The following is a 16,465-nucleotide window of genomic DNA, read 5'->3' as shown; positions in this document are numbered from 1 at the left end:
GCATGTCTTTCTGTAGGTTTGACTAAGCTCCAAGAGGGGTAACGGATATATACAATGCTTCCCATACTTCCAGGTCATTATGCATATGTCAAGATCCATGCATGACCTTGGTTAATATAAATTTTCCTAGGATTGACCATTTTTGCTGTATGAGGCAACCTCATACTTGCTATCCACTTATTAGTGCTCATGATTGGATGCCAATGATGAGTACTAGTAAGGTCCAGGAATCCCGACCTGTTTAAGGATTCTGAATACCTACAACCTTAAACAGCCTGCAATCAGAGTACTATTTGTTGAGCCCATAACAATGCTTAATCAAAACCATTATTCCTTCCAAGGACCACTGAGACAGATACATTGGATACAATAGAAGCCATAGAAAGACCTGAAAGTGTTTATTAGTATGATCCACCTGAAATTGCTATTACCCGCATACCTATATTTCATGGGATTTTGTAAATGAGCTCATGGATTAGTCCCATTCATAAAAACATTTCTCGCTACAGGTTTGAGTAAGTCTCAACCGAAAACTAAACAAATTGTACCAGTTGATCTTAAGACTCAGATAATTTGATGGCCTCATAGAATACCTTCTGGAACGGATGGTACCAAGGTACGTTAACCCTGGTGTCACCCTATGGGATAGGGTGAAGAGGGGAATGTTAATATATGGCCTAGCTTTAAGGCTACCACTGGAATAGTGATGGCCAAAGCTATGCAGCCGAAAACAACTGAAAAAGTACTGATTAGGCCAAACAACAAGTAAATGATTTAATATTTGAGAATCTGCAAAGAGCAGGTCTGAATAATGACTTCTGACACAAATTGGTACAATTTTTAAATCAATATAGCATCTGTAATGAAAGATCAGATGAATAAAATGGAGCTTATTAGTTTTGGTATACAATGATACAGAGGTAATACAGAGTTCATGAGAAAGGTATGAAAAGTATTGCAGCCGGAAGATGAGAAACTGTTATCTCAACGCTTCCCAAAACATGTTGATAATTAGCAGTAGCTGAGAACGGAAGGAGGTGGGCACATCAGATAGCAGATCGCATGGGAAAGTATGATCTCAGAAAGTGAGAAAGATTAGGAGCAAGGTATCTCACCATTCACTTCTATGGAGAAGATAGGGTATAAAAGAGGAGAGATTTTGGCTCAGTTTGAGAGTCCTCTCCAAAGCTTCTGTCAGACGGCGAAGCCCTGTGCGGCTGAAACCAGAATCTGATGTCTGTATTTGTATCAACTTGAAGACTTGTGTTTGGGTAAGAAATAAAATGTACCTATCTATCTAAACCTATCTCTGTCTCTATTTTTATTGATTCTATCTTCTCTTTACCTAACATTTAGCCTACAAGGTAGATCACATACAAGTGACACTCAGTTTTGGACAGAAAGCAGTAGTTATGGGAATTAGTTTTCAATTACGGCTCCTAATGCCACTCCCTTATGATTGGGTGACAATGGAGGTTAGAGAAACTATACAGAACCTAATATATGAAATAAGTACCTTTAGTCCCCTGTGGGAAGGAGTCAGAAAGAGGTCTATAAGAAGAGGTAATTAAAAACACCGTAGATCTAACACAACTCACGATTATTAATATGAAGGTGTTAAAAAAAAACAGATAAGTGAGATTTTTACAAGGTGGAGGGGGCTATCCTTATCATTCTTGGGTCGTATAGCCTTATATAATATGATTCTTTTCCCTAAGTGGATTTATGTATGTCAAACCATGCCATTGTTGTTATCTGGTAAAGATGAGAAGTGGCTGAATAAACAATTATCTGATTTTATCTGGCAGGGCAAATGAGCACGAATTCCTCTAGCGAGAGCTATGTTGCCTAGGGCGAGGGGTGGTCTAGGACTTTTAAATCGTCGTCTGTTTGTGATGGCGAGCTGTGTGCGCCACATATCTGACTGGTTTCGATCCCAAACAGGGTGTTCTTAGGTTCCAGAAAGGTGGGAGTCCACAGTTGATAAATCACATCCATATCTAAGTCTATTGATAAAGGAATGGGAAGTGCAAAATGAAGGGCTGGATTAACTACTCATATTTCCAGAAGGTTAGATAAGGGATTATTTCTTCTTAACACAGATGGGATGGAAGAGGTTGAGTCAGGAGTGAGGGAGGAAGGAGGTCGACAAATTTAAGTATTTGATAGAAAACAGGGTGGTGATCACTAAAAGTCTGTTGAAGCAATGGGTGAGGAGGGATTTTGGTTCCTTTTTTCACTTATTTTCAACTAAGATTTTTTTTGTTCGGGCCAATATTATGAGACAGCTGACTAGATCCACAAAACTCTATGAGAAAATTTTGTTCCTTGACAAATCATATAATAAGTATTGCCCAAATTATATCAAGGCCTCCTTGAGGGCGAAGCAACACAGATGAGGTGTGATGAGGCCCATTGGAATTCATTAATGACCATACTTCTATTAGAATGAGATTGAGGGAAATTGCACGCTTATATTTATAAATGTTCATAGGTTACTAAATACAGACAGCTGCAATATTGCGTGGTGAACATGTTTTATGCAAGCCCATACAGTTATTCCATATGGATAAGTGGCCCACGGGTGATTGCTGGTGGGAATGTGGGGATTCTAGTTCTTTTAATCATGTGTGGTGGTCCTGTGAAGTGGAGCAAAACTTTTGGAAAATGGTTTGGACTTATATTATACAGTGTGCACCCAAGGCTTTAGCTTGATGACCCTGGTTATGCTTGTAGGGGGTGGGGGATTTCGAGTCTTTTGAAGAGAGTCAAAGGAAATTCATTCTTAATATGCTATTTGCAGCAAGGTTAACCATTGTGAGCCAGTGCAATCTGCAACAGCTCCCCAGATCAAGAGATGGTATCTAATCTAGGGGGATACATTTTTTCGGCGTTTTTTTAGCGCCTTTTCTTTGGCGCCTTTTTTTGTTTATATTGAATCATCAATCACCACATACTCTTTTGATAATACAAATACTTTGCAGTGCGTGCAGAAGTCCATTCAGACCTACGCATCTACTTTTACAACAGTCTTTTTAAAGACTATTTTGCTACTCTGAAGATTATTCACCATCACGTTTCAGAAGCATTCTGTGGAAGAGACTCCTGATGCACGCCTAACGGCCGAAACACAACATTGTGTCGAGTCTCCATGCTTCAATAAACTATCTACATACATCTTCCAGTCTTTGGTATCCTTGGTCGCTCTCCCACTTTTTTTGTTGTACTGCCTAATTAGTCAGATGCCATTTTGTAAAAGGTTTGTTTAAGCATTTGATGAAGTCAGAGTGTGAAGACACTTTTGACGATTTGTGAATTTGCAGTGCACCTCTATACAATACAGTTGTTAGTTAAATTATAGATCGCAGTTAACTTTGATTTTTTGTTTTTAAAGGCACTGTTGAAAGAGTTGACAGTGTGTTGAAGCACTGAATTGTGAGCCTGGTAAGAAGGCTTCTCTGCTTGGCAGCATTATATGGAAATTTCAGTTTGAAGACACAGCCCCTGATGAAGCTGCCTAAGTGAAACGGAAGGGTCACCGTCGGGCTCTGATAAGATGCATTGGGGGTACCATGATATAGTATAGTTATTTGCAATGCTGCTTTCATAGACAGAATGTTTGTTAACTGAGTCTTAGGAGTTTGGAATGGCAAGTTTGCTATTCAGGTTTGAAATGCAATTTTTTTAATAGGTTTTGTGTTATTTCTGAAGTGCCTGGTTAGGGAGAGGGTGTGTTGCTGCTCCTGAGTTAACTCCAGAATTTGTAGGTTATATACATTGAGGGAGTAATTTTGTAGCAAGCCATCTATGTGAAATGTCAAAAAAGCACCAATTGTACAAATAACATAGGGGTTGATGCGCCTTTACAAAATAGACTCATACAATGACCTCTGGTGTGCACAAAACCTTTGCAGAAAAGTACTAAGTGTGTGTGTGTATGAGTGTATGCTATATAACTACATGTGTATTTTATAAAATATGTGCATACATTCCAACTACACCCTAGTAATGCCTACACACAAAGTGTGTAAAAAAAACAATTTTGCAGTGTGCCTCCTTCTTGTGTGTGACTACTCACACACATAGTTCTATAACAGCCATTTTCTACATTTAAATCATCCTTTACAGATGGAAATTACCTCCAATTGTTATCTGTGGAGATATAAATGCTTCTCAGCCACTTCTTTCCTGATTGCAATTATCTTTACGTCCTTTGGCAGCCTCTGTGAGTTTCAGTTAGTTAGGCCAATGCCACTTTGTCTTGTCAATTATCACATCCTAGGCCGTCTTCTAGGCCGTCTTCTGTCTCCAAGATATTTGAAGAACACGCGAAACCCGCCAAACTCCAGCCCTTTGCAGCTTCCAACTGAGTGGGCACGCGATTGAAAACAAATTTCTTGTTCGCTATTTTCTGACAGTCTTAACAATCTCCACAGTAACGCACCCGTCCCCTTACCCATTGCTTAGCCGAGATTGGGTGGTTGTGAGGCGGGGATAGTGCTGGGCAGACTTATACGGTCTGTGCACGGGCTGGTGGTTGGGAGACGGGGATAATGCTGGGCAGACTTATACGGTCTGTGCCAGAGCCGATGGTTGAGAGGCGGGGCTGGTGGTTGGGAGGCGGGGATAGTGCTGAGCAGACTTATACGGTCTGTGCCCTGAAGAGGACAGGTACAAATCAAGGTAGAGTATACACAAAAAGTAGCACATGTGAGTTTATCTTGTTAGGCAGACTGGATGGACCATGAAGGTCTTTTTCTGCCGTCATCTACTATGTATGTTACTATTTCTGCTGTTGTATGTTTTTTTTTTTTAATTTTAAACATTTTTTATTGAACAGTCAATAAAACGTTACAACCATGAGCTTGTACAGTTTGTTCATTTTTCCGTTACATTTGTCCCTCCTCCCTCTTTACAACAACAGTATCATAGCTCCATTTACTGTATGTTAACAAACCCAAAGTAATTCCCAACTCCATAGCAATAACACATCAAACATAGCAATGGGGAAGGTCCGAGTCTTTGGACCTACCCCCAACTAATAAAGTAGTCTCATATTTATCGGTATCTGTATATATATATTGATGACCCTGTTTAACTGCTCCTCTTTCTAACCCCTTCTGGACTCTTCCACGTGGGGGATTGAACATCTTAAGTTCATCCAAAAGATTCTTTACAGTTTCCCTCCAATCCCAGGGGGGTCTGTTCTGGGGAGGCATCAGCTGTCGCAGTTCGAAACTAATTCCCATGACCACTGCTTTCTGTCTTTCTGGATCTAGGTGTATCCTGGGCCATTTATGTTCCCACATATATATATATTTCTAATCTACTCTTTCTGGTTCAGTCTGTGTAGTTTATTTGTGTATAGCAGATAATAAGGAAAGAGTACATATAATACAATATGTAGGAATAAAGACAAAGATAGTTTTCAGGAATAAGATCTTGTTTATTCTTACCAAGATAAAGTCTTCAGTTTAATACATACATCTAGGTTCAAATGCACAGAGCTCTGCCGTCGGTCAAGTGCTGAAGAAGCTTCTAACTTTTCTGTCTGAATGTTAACTCTTTTATAGGCACAGATCTTAATAGAGGCTTATGGCAGTACCTATTTTTTCATCTTATTGGCCAATATCTCTGTACCAATTTTTTTCCTCTTTTCCGGCAGATGTTCATTTGTACTTTTTGTACCAACTTCTTTCCTGTTCTAGTTATTTTGTAAGATTTCTTTTCCGGCCAGGTGTCCATCTGTACCCAACTGTCTTTTCCGGTAAACATCTCTTTCTTTTGCTATTTCAAAACCTCGCATCATTTCCGTCACCCTGAACATCTTGTCTTTATCTTTTATAGAAACATCCAGTTTCATAATCTATTTTTATATAATCTTATGACCTGTGTGCCATGTTATAGAGATACAAGCTAGATTTTACAAACCATTTTTATCTATTATCCTATCATCATATATGCTATATTCAATTTGTAATTAGTTTCAGGTTCTATTAAGACTTCATCATATAGTCCTGCGTTTGCAGGTTCTCAACTGTTATGCCATTAGTGGGTTATCAGGCCTAGTCAAGGCTTCTCTGCTGACCAAAGTCCTGTAACCTGGCTTACCACCATTCCAGTGGATATTCAAGCTCCAATCCATATTAACATTCCCCTCTTCACCCTATCCCATAGGGTGACACCAGGGTTAACGTACCATGGTACCATCCATTCCAGAAGGTATCCTTGTAAAACTGTTGTCCTGCAGAGTCTATTCTAAAACCTGATATGGTCAAATTACTGAGAGTCAGATCATAACATAGGCACTACTTCAGTCATTTCTTTTATACCAATACTTTTGCTCAACCCATTAGTATGCAGGTTCTATTCTTACTCTTATATAGGTGTGTATATATATTCATAACAATCAATCATTCCTTTGGTTATATACTGATTATAGGTTATATAGAGAGTTTTGCATTGATTATATAGTTATATTTGATTATATACTTATATTTCTTTGTTTTTATTGCATTATTTCATAAAGCTTAACGTTCTATATTGTATCCCTGTGTGCTATATTTGATTATACAGTTGCAGACATTTCTACCATGTCTCTAGCATTTGCATAGCGATTGGTCCTTCTCAGAGGGAGATAGTCCAATGTGTTATCTCCTGTGGTGTTGGGAAGGAGATTTTCGTACAGGACATATTGTCCTGCTGTTGTCTTTTTCATTATTGCAGTTTCAATTAAGCGTTCTACCAAGCCTCTAGCACAAGGGATTATGCAACATCCTACTAATACAAAAATTGCTACCACTATGATTATGGTCGTGGCTGCTGAAATGATAAATGTTTTCCATTTACCAAAAGCTCTATCCATCCAACCTGTCCAGGATGTATCAACGCCAGAGTTTTCTGCCAATTCTTGTGACAGTGAGGTTAAACCTTCCAAAGCTCTGGTGATTGATCCATCTGGAGCAGTGTTGTTGGGGATAAAGGTGCAACACTGTGTACCTATTTTCCGGCACACTCCGCCCTCCGATGCCAAAATCTGGTCAAGAACTAATCTATTTTCCAACGTCATCCTGCTGGTGGCGTCTAATTGTGTTGCAATTCCTTGAACTGCATCTCTAGTGTAGTTCACAAATCTCTGCTGATTGTAATATATATAGTTGATCCAGTCTAAATTCTTATTTATAGTAGCCCACCAAAAGAAACACCCTCAACAGAACAAACCAGAATTTCTGCGTCAGTTAATACATGTCTCACAGATGACTTTATGTTTCAACTGTTTTTATTGATGATTCAACATTATAAACATTTTAACATTACCAGTATATCTATCATTGGACATTGTAAGTAATACAGCATATTAACTTGCATACATCAATAAATTCCATCATCAATATTTTTATGAATCTTCCCCCTGTCCCCGTACCTACCCTCCCAAACATGCTCTTTAACAGCCAAACATTTAAGAGGGTGTTTGTTAAATATACATCACAATCATCTTATACATGCCCCCCTCCTTTCCCCCCTTCCTATCCTCCCCCCCACCCTCTCCCCTCCTATTGGTCATTAATAGCTACATTGTACTTATGGGTTCATGTGTGCGTACCATTATTCTATAGGATTATCAAAGCGTATTGAGTATAAGACTTCGGCCTCTCTGCGATAATATATCCAACATAGGCCCCCAAACTTTAAGGAAACATTTTTTTCCACGACATGATCCTTTTGCATCTCTTGCTTCCCATGTCATTAAAAGATGCACCTGGTTTCGCCAATGCCAGTATTCTGGGGGTTTATCCGAAGTCCAGCATTGCAAAATACACTTTTTTGCCACCAAACATAACTTACGATTTAACAATATTTCATCTGCCGTAAGGCCACGGAATGCCCCTGGGTAATCCAATAGTAATTGCAGCGAGGTGCCCACTATAGTACGCGAAGAGATTGAATTCATAAATGCCACTATCTTTTTCCAAAAAAACTGTATTTTTGTACATTCCCAAAATGCGTGATAGAACGAGTTTTCCTCCAGTGTGCATTTCATACAGGTTGGTGTGTCAATCCCTCCCACTCTATAAAACTGGCGTTGTGTGAAATATGCTCTGTGTGTTATTCTAAATGCACATTCTCTATAATTTGCACCACTAATCAGTTTAGGGATGTTCCGAATGTAAGCTGCTATGTCCCAACTAGTTAAATCTACTTTGGTATCTGCTTCCCACCTGCGGCGAAGCAGTGCCCAATCTCTATCAGGCCCCAAAGTCCACAGTTGTTTTTGAAGCTGCGAAATTGTGGGGGCTTCTCACAGATGACTTTATCCATTCAAGTTTTAATTTGTCAGTTCCCTCTTCTCCCTCTTATATATTTGTGTTTCCTATTTCAATCTGTTGATTGACAACAAGAACCGAAAATGCATTTGCAATGTTGCATCAAGAGCACATGAACAGTACAACCAATAACTGTTATTTCTATAATTGTCAATTAATTCCCCCCCCCCCCCATGTTTTATCCTCCCCCTTTCAACCTCCCTCTCCCCCTCTCTACCCCTCTTGGACCCTCTTCTGCAATGCACCCGATGTTGGGCAAAATACCACCAGAGGGTCACTGTACAGAACCGTAGCCAGGTGGGGCACAGGGGGAGCAGTTGCTCCCCTAAACAGCTGTTGAGAAAAAAATGGCGCCTATGCGCCTCAACCCAATAAATATTTTATTTTTCTGCTCCCTCCCGAGTCCTATCTCTTCTGCCCGTGCTCTCCCATCCGCGAGGTCACTTCACTTTTACTTCCCGAAGCGTTCTCTCTCCGGCACCGGCGATTCACAGTCAGCCTGCCACTGTCGGGGCTTCGCCTCCTCAGGCGCATCCCACCTCTGCGGAAAACAGGAAGTTGCTTAGAGTAGGCGGCGGGATGCGCCTCAGGAGGAGAAGCCCCGACGCTGGCAGGCTGACCGTGAATCCAGAGAGTGACAAAAGGATCCAGAGAGTGACACAAGCAAAGAAAAAGCTGTAGGAAAAGAAGTGTTGGTGTTGATGCAGGCGCTGAACACTTTTTGTACGCCAAAAGAAAAGTTGGCAGCACTCTGCAAGAAATAGGTGGATCTCTTGGAGGAGAGCAGGAACGTGCAGAAGCAGATGAAAGCGATGCAGAAGAAGCAAGCCCAGGTAATGAAAGAGAAGGTGCATCTGCATCCTGGCCCGTAACAAACTGGAATCACTCTGCCGTGCTCCAACGTCACAACTAGACGCTAAAGGAGGAAAATCTCCAGCAAGCACGTGATGATGAGGAAAGATGTAAGGAGGCGAGCACACACTTCCAAATGACACTGAATGAAATCCAAGCCCAGATGGAGCAGCACGATATGTACAATGCTAAACTGTGGCAAGAAAACATGGAACTGGGAGAGAAATTGAAAAAGCTAATTGAGCAGTATACGCTTCGAGAAGAGCACATCGACAAGGCGTTCAAACACAAGGAACTGCAGCAACAGCTGGTTGATGCCAAACTTCAGCAAACTAGGCAGCTCATGAAAGAAGCAGAGGAGAAACACCAGCGAGAAAGAGAGTTTTTGCTGAATGAAGCTTCAGAGTCACAGCATAAATGTGAGCAGATGAAGCAACAGGAAACCCAGCTAAAGCAGCAGCTTTCCCTCCCTGCACATGGATAAGTTTGAAGAATTCCAGACTACAATGGCCAAGAGCAATGAGGAGATTAGGGACACAGGGCACTACTGGAAAGGGGGGAGTAGATGGGACACAAAGAGGGCACTACTGGAAAGGGGAGGAGGAGATAGGGACACAGGTGCACTACTGGAAAGAGGGGAGTAGATAGGGACACAGAGAGGGCACTACTGGAAAGAGGAAGGAGAAGATTAGGGACACAGGGGCACTACTGGAAAGAGGGGAGTAGATAGGGACGCAGAGAGGGCACTACTGGAAAGAGGGAGGAGGAAATTAGGGACATAGGGGCACTACTGGAAAGGGGGGAGTAGATAGGGACACAAAGAGGGCACTACTGGAAAGTGAGGAATAGATAGGGACATAAAGAGCGCACTACTGCAAAGGGGGGGGAGTAGATAGGGACACAGAGAAGGCACTACTGGAAAGGGGGGAGTAGATAGGGACACAGAGAAGGCACTACTACTTAACATTTCTAGAGCACTACTAGGGTTACGCAGCGCTGTACAAATTAATAACTAAGGACGGTCCCTGCTCAGAAGAGCTTACAATCTAAAGGACGAAATGTCAAGTTGGGGTAGTCTCGATTTCTTGAGTAGAGGTGTTGTGATTAGGTGCCGAAAGCGACATTAAAGAGGTGGAAAGAGGAGGGGGAGATAGGGACACAGAGGGGCACCACTGGAAGGGGGATATGGGGTCAATGGTGAAAAAGGGGTGAGATGGGGACAAAGAGGTAATGCTGGAAAAGGGGGAAGATGGTAACAGGGGTAATGCTGGGAAGATGGGGACACAGGACAATGTTAGAAAAAGGGAGAGGTGGGGACACCAGGATGGCAGATGCTAGAAAGGGGGAGATGAGGAGACCAGGTAGGCTTGTGCTGAAAAGGGGGGGGGGAAGATGGGGACACAGAAAGGGCAGATGCTGAACTTGGGAGCAGGGTAGGGGCAAGGGACACAGAAGGGAGATGCTGGACAGGACAAATAGTGGTGCAGAGGAAAAAATGATGGTGCACTTGGAGACAGATGTAGAAGGAAAAGAAGAAGAAAGAGGCGAGAGAAGAAATGGAAAGGTCAACCTGGAAAAGAATTTGTAAGGCTGACTCATGGAACATGAGTGGAGTGGAGGAGTAGCCTAATGCTTAGGGTGGTGGACTTTGGTCCTGAGGAACTGAGTTCAATTCCCACTTCAGGCACAGGCAGCTCTGGACAAGTAACTTAACCCTCCATTGCCCCAGGTAAGCCACATTGAGCCTGCCATGAGTGGGAAAGCGCAGGGTACAAATGTAACAGAAAAAAAGACTATTCCCAGACAACAAAGGTAGAAAAAAATTATTTTTATTTAATACTTTGTAAGCACTGAGATGTACCTGCTTTGTAAAATGTACATTTTTTATATTTTTATTTTGCAAAGTACAGGAGAAAATGCATTTCTGTCTCTTTTTTTTTTTTTTACCAGTATAGCACTGTTTAGAGTCTGGCTTCCTTGGGCAGGGGGTCTCTATTTCAATTTTTTTTGTTGTTTTTTTTTTTGGGGGGGGGGTTTCGGCTCCCTATTCTGCATTAGATTGGTAGCATGGAATGTTGTCACAATTTGGGTTTCTGCCAAATGCTTGTGACCTGGGTTGGCCACATTGGAAACAGGATACTGGGCTAGATGGATCATTGGTCTGGCCCAGTATGGCTACTCTTATGTTATATAGATAAGGGTCTGTCCATGTTCTGCATGTGTGACTGAGGTGAAGGATTCTGCTAACATGTAGTATCTGTGTAGGAATGTGTAACAGTGCAGCTTGTTCCAGTTTCCCCAACAGTAGGTATACTGGTGCTCCAGAGCCCAGTATAATATATATATATATATATATATATATATATATATATATATATATATATATATATATATATATATATAGCACTGTCTTCTGATAGGTGGTTTAGGGCTGTTATGGTGTGGTAAGTTTTGTGTTCTACGGCAGTCCTGTAGTACCCCCTTGCCAGTCAGGTTTTCAGGATATCCACAATAAATATGCATGACATTGATTTGCATATACTGCCTCCATTACATGCAAATCTTTTTCATGCAGATTCATTGTGGATAGCCTGAAGACCTGAATGGCAAGGGGGTACTCCAGGACCACCTAGGGAAACACTTCTCTAGGTCACACTGTAATATTTATAGCATTGTCTTTTCATAGGTGGGTTAGGGCTGTTTTGGTGTGGTAAGTTTTCAGTATAGGTTGTGGGTGTCTTTTTGCAGGGGTTTGTGTTATTTCACAAAGTGTCTAGCCCTATTTGAAAGTAGGCTCTGGGGCAAGGGCCACCAAAGGTCACCCAAGATAAAAATGCTCAAGACTAATGTTCTTCATATCCTGTAGAGCCACCACACAAAAGCCCATCTGATTTAAACAAGGTGTCTAGCAGTGGAAGGACTGGGTGTGCTATTCCTGAGGTGATGGTCACGATTTGAATATTTTTATTTGAAGTTAAGAAGACAGGTTGCCTGCTCTGGCCAGTCCAGGAACCTCTTCTGCGTCCTGCCTACTGATGTAACTTACTGTTTCTTTTTAGGCAGGACACAACAGAGACAGCCTGTATTAATCATTGCCCGCCACAGCCCCTGAGCAACAACACAGACATTGCTGTCTAGCTGACACCAACCGGCGCCTATTTTGTAAAGGTCTGCTCCCCCTGAGATCAAAACCTGGCTACGCCTCTGTCACTGTATTCAAAAATAAAACAGGAAAGCAATATGCAACTGTCACAACACCTCAAACTACTAATGTCCATCCTCTTATACTCCCTGTAACCCTCCTCCCCCTCTCTGTCCCTTTACCCCCCCCCCCCTTGTGTGCCCTAGACTTGGCCACCCTAAACCATATGTATGCTTCCCGACCTTACAAAAAAAAAAAAAAAAAAAGGCTCCAACTACAAAAAAACCTTACTCACTATGATCCTGGAAGGACCTCTATTAGGATCCTCCAAAACATAATCTATTCTGGCGGAGCGCCTTGACTCTGATGGCACTCCACCATAGGCTAATTCCCTTAGCTGCCATAGGGGCCAAAGACATGTGATAAAATAAAAGGGAAAGAAAACGAGAGAGAAGAGAAGAGAAAAAAAATCCTTCCTTTCAGAGCTTATTAAATATTAAGCTACGAGCTTTAGGTGACAGTGATTGTATATAGGGCTCCCAGACAGACAGGAATGCTTTCCGCCTCTTTGGGGAAGATCCCACTCCCCTGCGTTCCAGTTCTGCTGTTGTATGTTTTAAAAGTCAATGAAATGCTAGATTTTTGTATTTTGCAGGTACTCCTAAGGCAATACATAAATTGTGTTAATTAAAAATAATAATAAAGATCACTTAAAAGAAAAATTGAAAATCTTAACTGGGTGGTTTAACTGAATTCCAAGTTTTATTTATTTATTTAGATTAGATTAGATGTTAACATAAACTGGTCTACTTATATTAAGTTCTGTTTCTGAAATGAGAGTCACAGATGGAAGAGTGACAGGGTGGGGATACTAGAAGATGTAAATATGACAGGTATCTGCCCCTTCAAAGCTGGTAGTGTGTTAGGTACATTTTCAAATGGGAGTGGCTGACCAGACTTTCTTCCTTTTATCCTCCCCTCCCCCCAGTAAAAAGTCAGCTATCTATAATATAAGCATGGGAGAGAAAACATGCTCCTGCTATCATGGATAGTGAATGATAGCCAAGGAAAAATTTAAGGGCCTCTTAGCAGGAGTAAGTTGGGAACTACTGCACTATTGCCCAAATTCCTTTGTTTCATTTAACATACTGACATTTTAGACAACAAAGCTCTGTACCTGCTGATAGGTATACTGCCAGAAACTGTTCCCGTCCTAGCAAAGATACGATGCTTGAGGAAAAACTCCATAAAACATACATGTTTGCCATCATGTGCAGGAAAGAGAAATGACTGAATGTAGACAGCAGCATGGGAGTACAAAGTGTACCTATAAGATGGAAAATATAATTACAACCAAAGAAGGGAAACCTGTCACATTTAAATCATTACTTGTATATGACACTAAGATGACTTGTCAGATCAGAGACTAGAGATGTCAGACGTCCTTTTACTAAGGGTGTTTAATCATTTAGCGCATGATAATCATTTGCATGCGCTAAATCCATTAATGCACCTTAGTAAAAGGACCCCTCAGTGACATAGAAATTATATGTTGTATTATAAATGTGGAAGATTATTTTATAAAAGATTCCACATTGATCAAACCTTTTATAAAGGCAATTTGGCATGCACAGACCTAAAACATCAGTTTTTAAAATACACCACAGACAAGAAAAATATATATGAATTTGGTACCATGCACATCAAAAGAAGTGATTTTATAAAACAAAATGTTCAAGGAGAACAGTATCGCTCAGCACCAGTATTCACTTATAAAGGCGGCTAATAAATCCCAAAAAATAAAATATACACAGCAGTTTTTCAACCTACCAGTTCAAGTGGCAGATTTTAGTAATCTGCATCTGTGCAAAGAATTGATTAAAAAGATGTCCCCCCAAAACTCTAATTTTTGACAATTCAATGTGCTTTTGAATGCCAGAGATTTAAGCAAACTTTCTCACTCAAGCTCTCCTCCCTAGCCCAAGCCCCAATGAAAAGTTAGCAGACACTTGGGCAAGATATGAAGCAGATATACATGCTGAAAACTTTCCAGGACATACATCTATAGCCATACTAAACTACAGAATACACATGTACCTTGAAGGTCCATCCAAAACTATGCCCAATACATGCCTCCTTCAAATCTATGTGTGCTGCTGACATATACATGTAAGTAGCGACTTTTCTAAAACTGTAAATCAATTATTTTATCACTTGTAAAATAATTGATTTACAGTTTTAGAAAAGTTGCTACTTTTGTAAAAAAATGCAACGAAGGATGCTATATTGGAGAAACAGGCCAGATGCTTAAGACAAGATTTAATCTGCATAGACATAACATGAAGAATGCTGGTGCCAGCCAGGTTCCCACCCCTGTGGGGCAGCACTTTACCAGACCAGAACACTGTACCAGTGATTTCATAGTAAGAATCCTTAAAGGTAACTTTAAAACAATACAGGAACGCAAGACCTTTGAAGTCAGAATGATTGAATATTTTGACACCCAACAGACAGGACTTAACAAGGACCTGGGTTTTCTAGCCCATTATAAACTATAAAGTTTATTTATTTATTTATTGTTTGCATTTGTATCCCACATTTTCCCACCTCTTTGCGGGCTCAGTGTGGCTTACAATAAGATAAGAATAATAAAAATACATTTGTTACAACTTGGTTATGGGTTATATTGTACAAGGTATGCGAGATAATCGAATTATCATTAGGAATATTACAATGGGACATCAACATTGAGACATTGGGAGGAGACAAAGGGAAGCTTAAGGGCAGTGTTAAGACACAAAGGCACATGGTGTACATATTTCTATGAGTAAATGTATGAGTAATGTGGAATTATGGGGGATGGGAGATCATAATTGGATGTATGATACATTGATTAACAGTGAGTGTGGACTCTATGTGTTTTGGTTCTTTCCGTAAATTGTTTCAAATAGATGGGTCTTCAGTAATCTGTGGAAGGATGCTTGTTCGTGGATCGCTCTTAAGTTGCGCGGCAGTGTGTTCCAAGTTGTATTTCTCTGTTTATCACCCTCCTGTCACCTACCCACACCCATCCTGTTAGACTATCAATGAAATGCTTTGATGTCCCCTTGCATACCTCCTACCCACCCTCCCAACCGGTCAGACTGTCAAAGTAATGCTTGGATGTTTCACTTATATATACTATCTACTACCACAATTGCTTATTTCCGATCTGACGAAGAAGGGCAACCTTCGAAAGCTAATCAAGAAATGTATTAACTTATGTCCAATAAAAAAGGTATCATCTTATTTTCTTTTCCATGTTTTATTTTGTTTGATTTCTATTGATAACAATTACAATTCAGAAAAAACCTGAAAACATCTTTTCAAGAAGTCTTTCCCCCCTGGATCTGCCTAATCCCACACCACCATACACCACAAAAAGTTCAGAAATTGAAAACAATATTATTAACCTATCTCACAATATGCTAATATATCAACCTAAGCTTTTATTGTACTTCTGTATTATGTACTAAACTTCTACAAATCTAAATTTTGTAACCGCCTTTTTAGCAATATGTAAGCCACATTGAACCTGCCATACAGTGGGAAAATGTGGGATACAAATGCAATAAATAAATCTCAAGCTTTGTTTGCACATGTAAGGAAGTTTCCCTTATCAAATGTAAGCTCTGCAATTAGGTGTCAGGATTTTGTATTACAATTTGTAATGAGACTGCTCGTTCTAATGGAGATATGATCCAAGAGGAGGTGTTTATTGATCTCGTTGAAGAGGAGGAATACCTCAATGCAATGATTCCCAAACCTTTTTGGCCCACTGCCCCCTTGATTCCATTAATTTATTACAGCACCCTCCTCACCCATTGAAGCTATAAGCAAAGTATTCAAATTTTTAAAAAAGTTTTTATTTAATTAATAGCCTAAAGTATCATTTAGTAATATTAATGATGGAATTGAAATTTTTATTTAATTTACAACACAAAAGCAATTCACATTTTAAAAATATATTTTAATAAAATAGTGTACCTACTGATCTATTGAACACATTTAATGGGATGGATGGGCATGATAAAGAAATATCAGTTTCTCAATGTCTGGTTTAGTTATTGAATAGGAGCCTTAAATCCCCACATTCAACTATCTGTAG

The 16,465-nt window shown here is 40.4% G+C and overlaps 1 protein-coding gene across 3 annotated transcripts in view; it reads right to left on the bottom strand.

The window, feature by feature from the left end:
- Positions 1 to 16,465, bottom strand: part of PARL (presenilin associated rhomboid like) — a 598,848-nt gene that overhangs the window by 276,102 nt on the left and 306,281 nt on the right. For all 3 annotated transcript variants that reach the window (XM_030217136.1, XM_030217137.1, XM_030217138.1), the window contains exon 6: positions 13,496 to 13,645. In XM_030217136.1, the coding sequence (XP_030072996.1) occupies positions 13,496 to 13,645 (150 nt within the window). The remainder of the gene's footprint in view (positions 1 to 13,495; positions 13,646 to 16,465) is intronic.

Source organism: Microcaecilia unicolor, chromosome 10 (assembly GCF_901765095.1).
Source record: "Microcaecilia unicolor chromosome 10, aMicUni1.1, whole genome shotgun sequence".
Classification (NCBI taxonomy): domain Eukaryota; kingdom Metazoa; phylum Chordata; class Amphibia; order Gymnophiona; family Siphonopidae; genus Microcaecilia; species Microcaecilia unicolor.
This window is presented reverse-complemented; position numbering and strand designations above follow the sequence as displayed.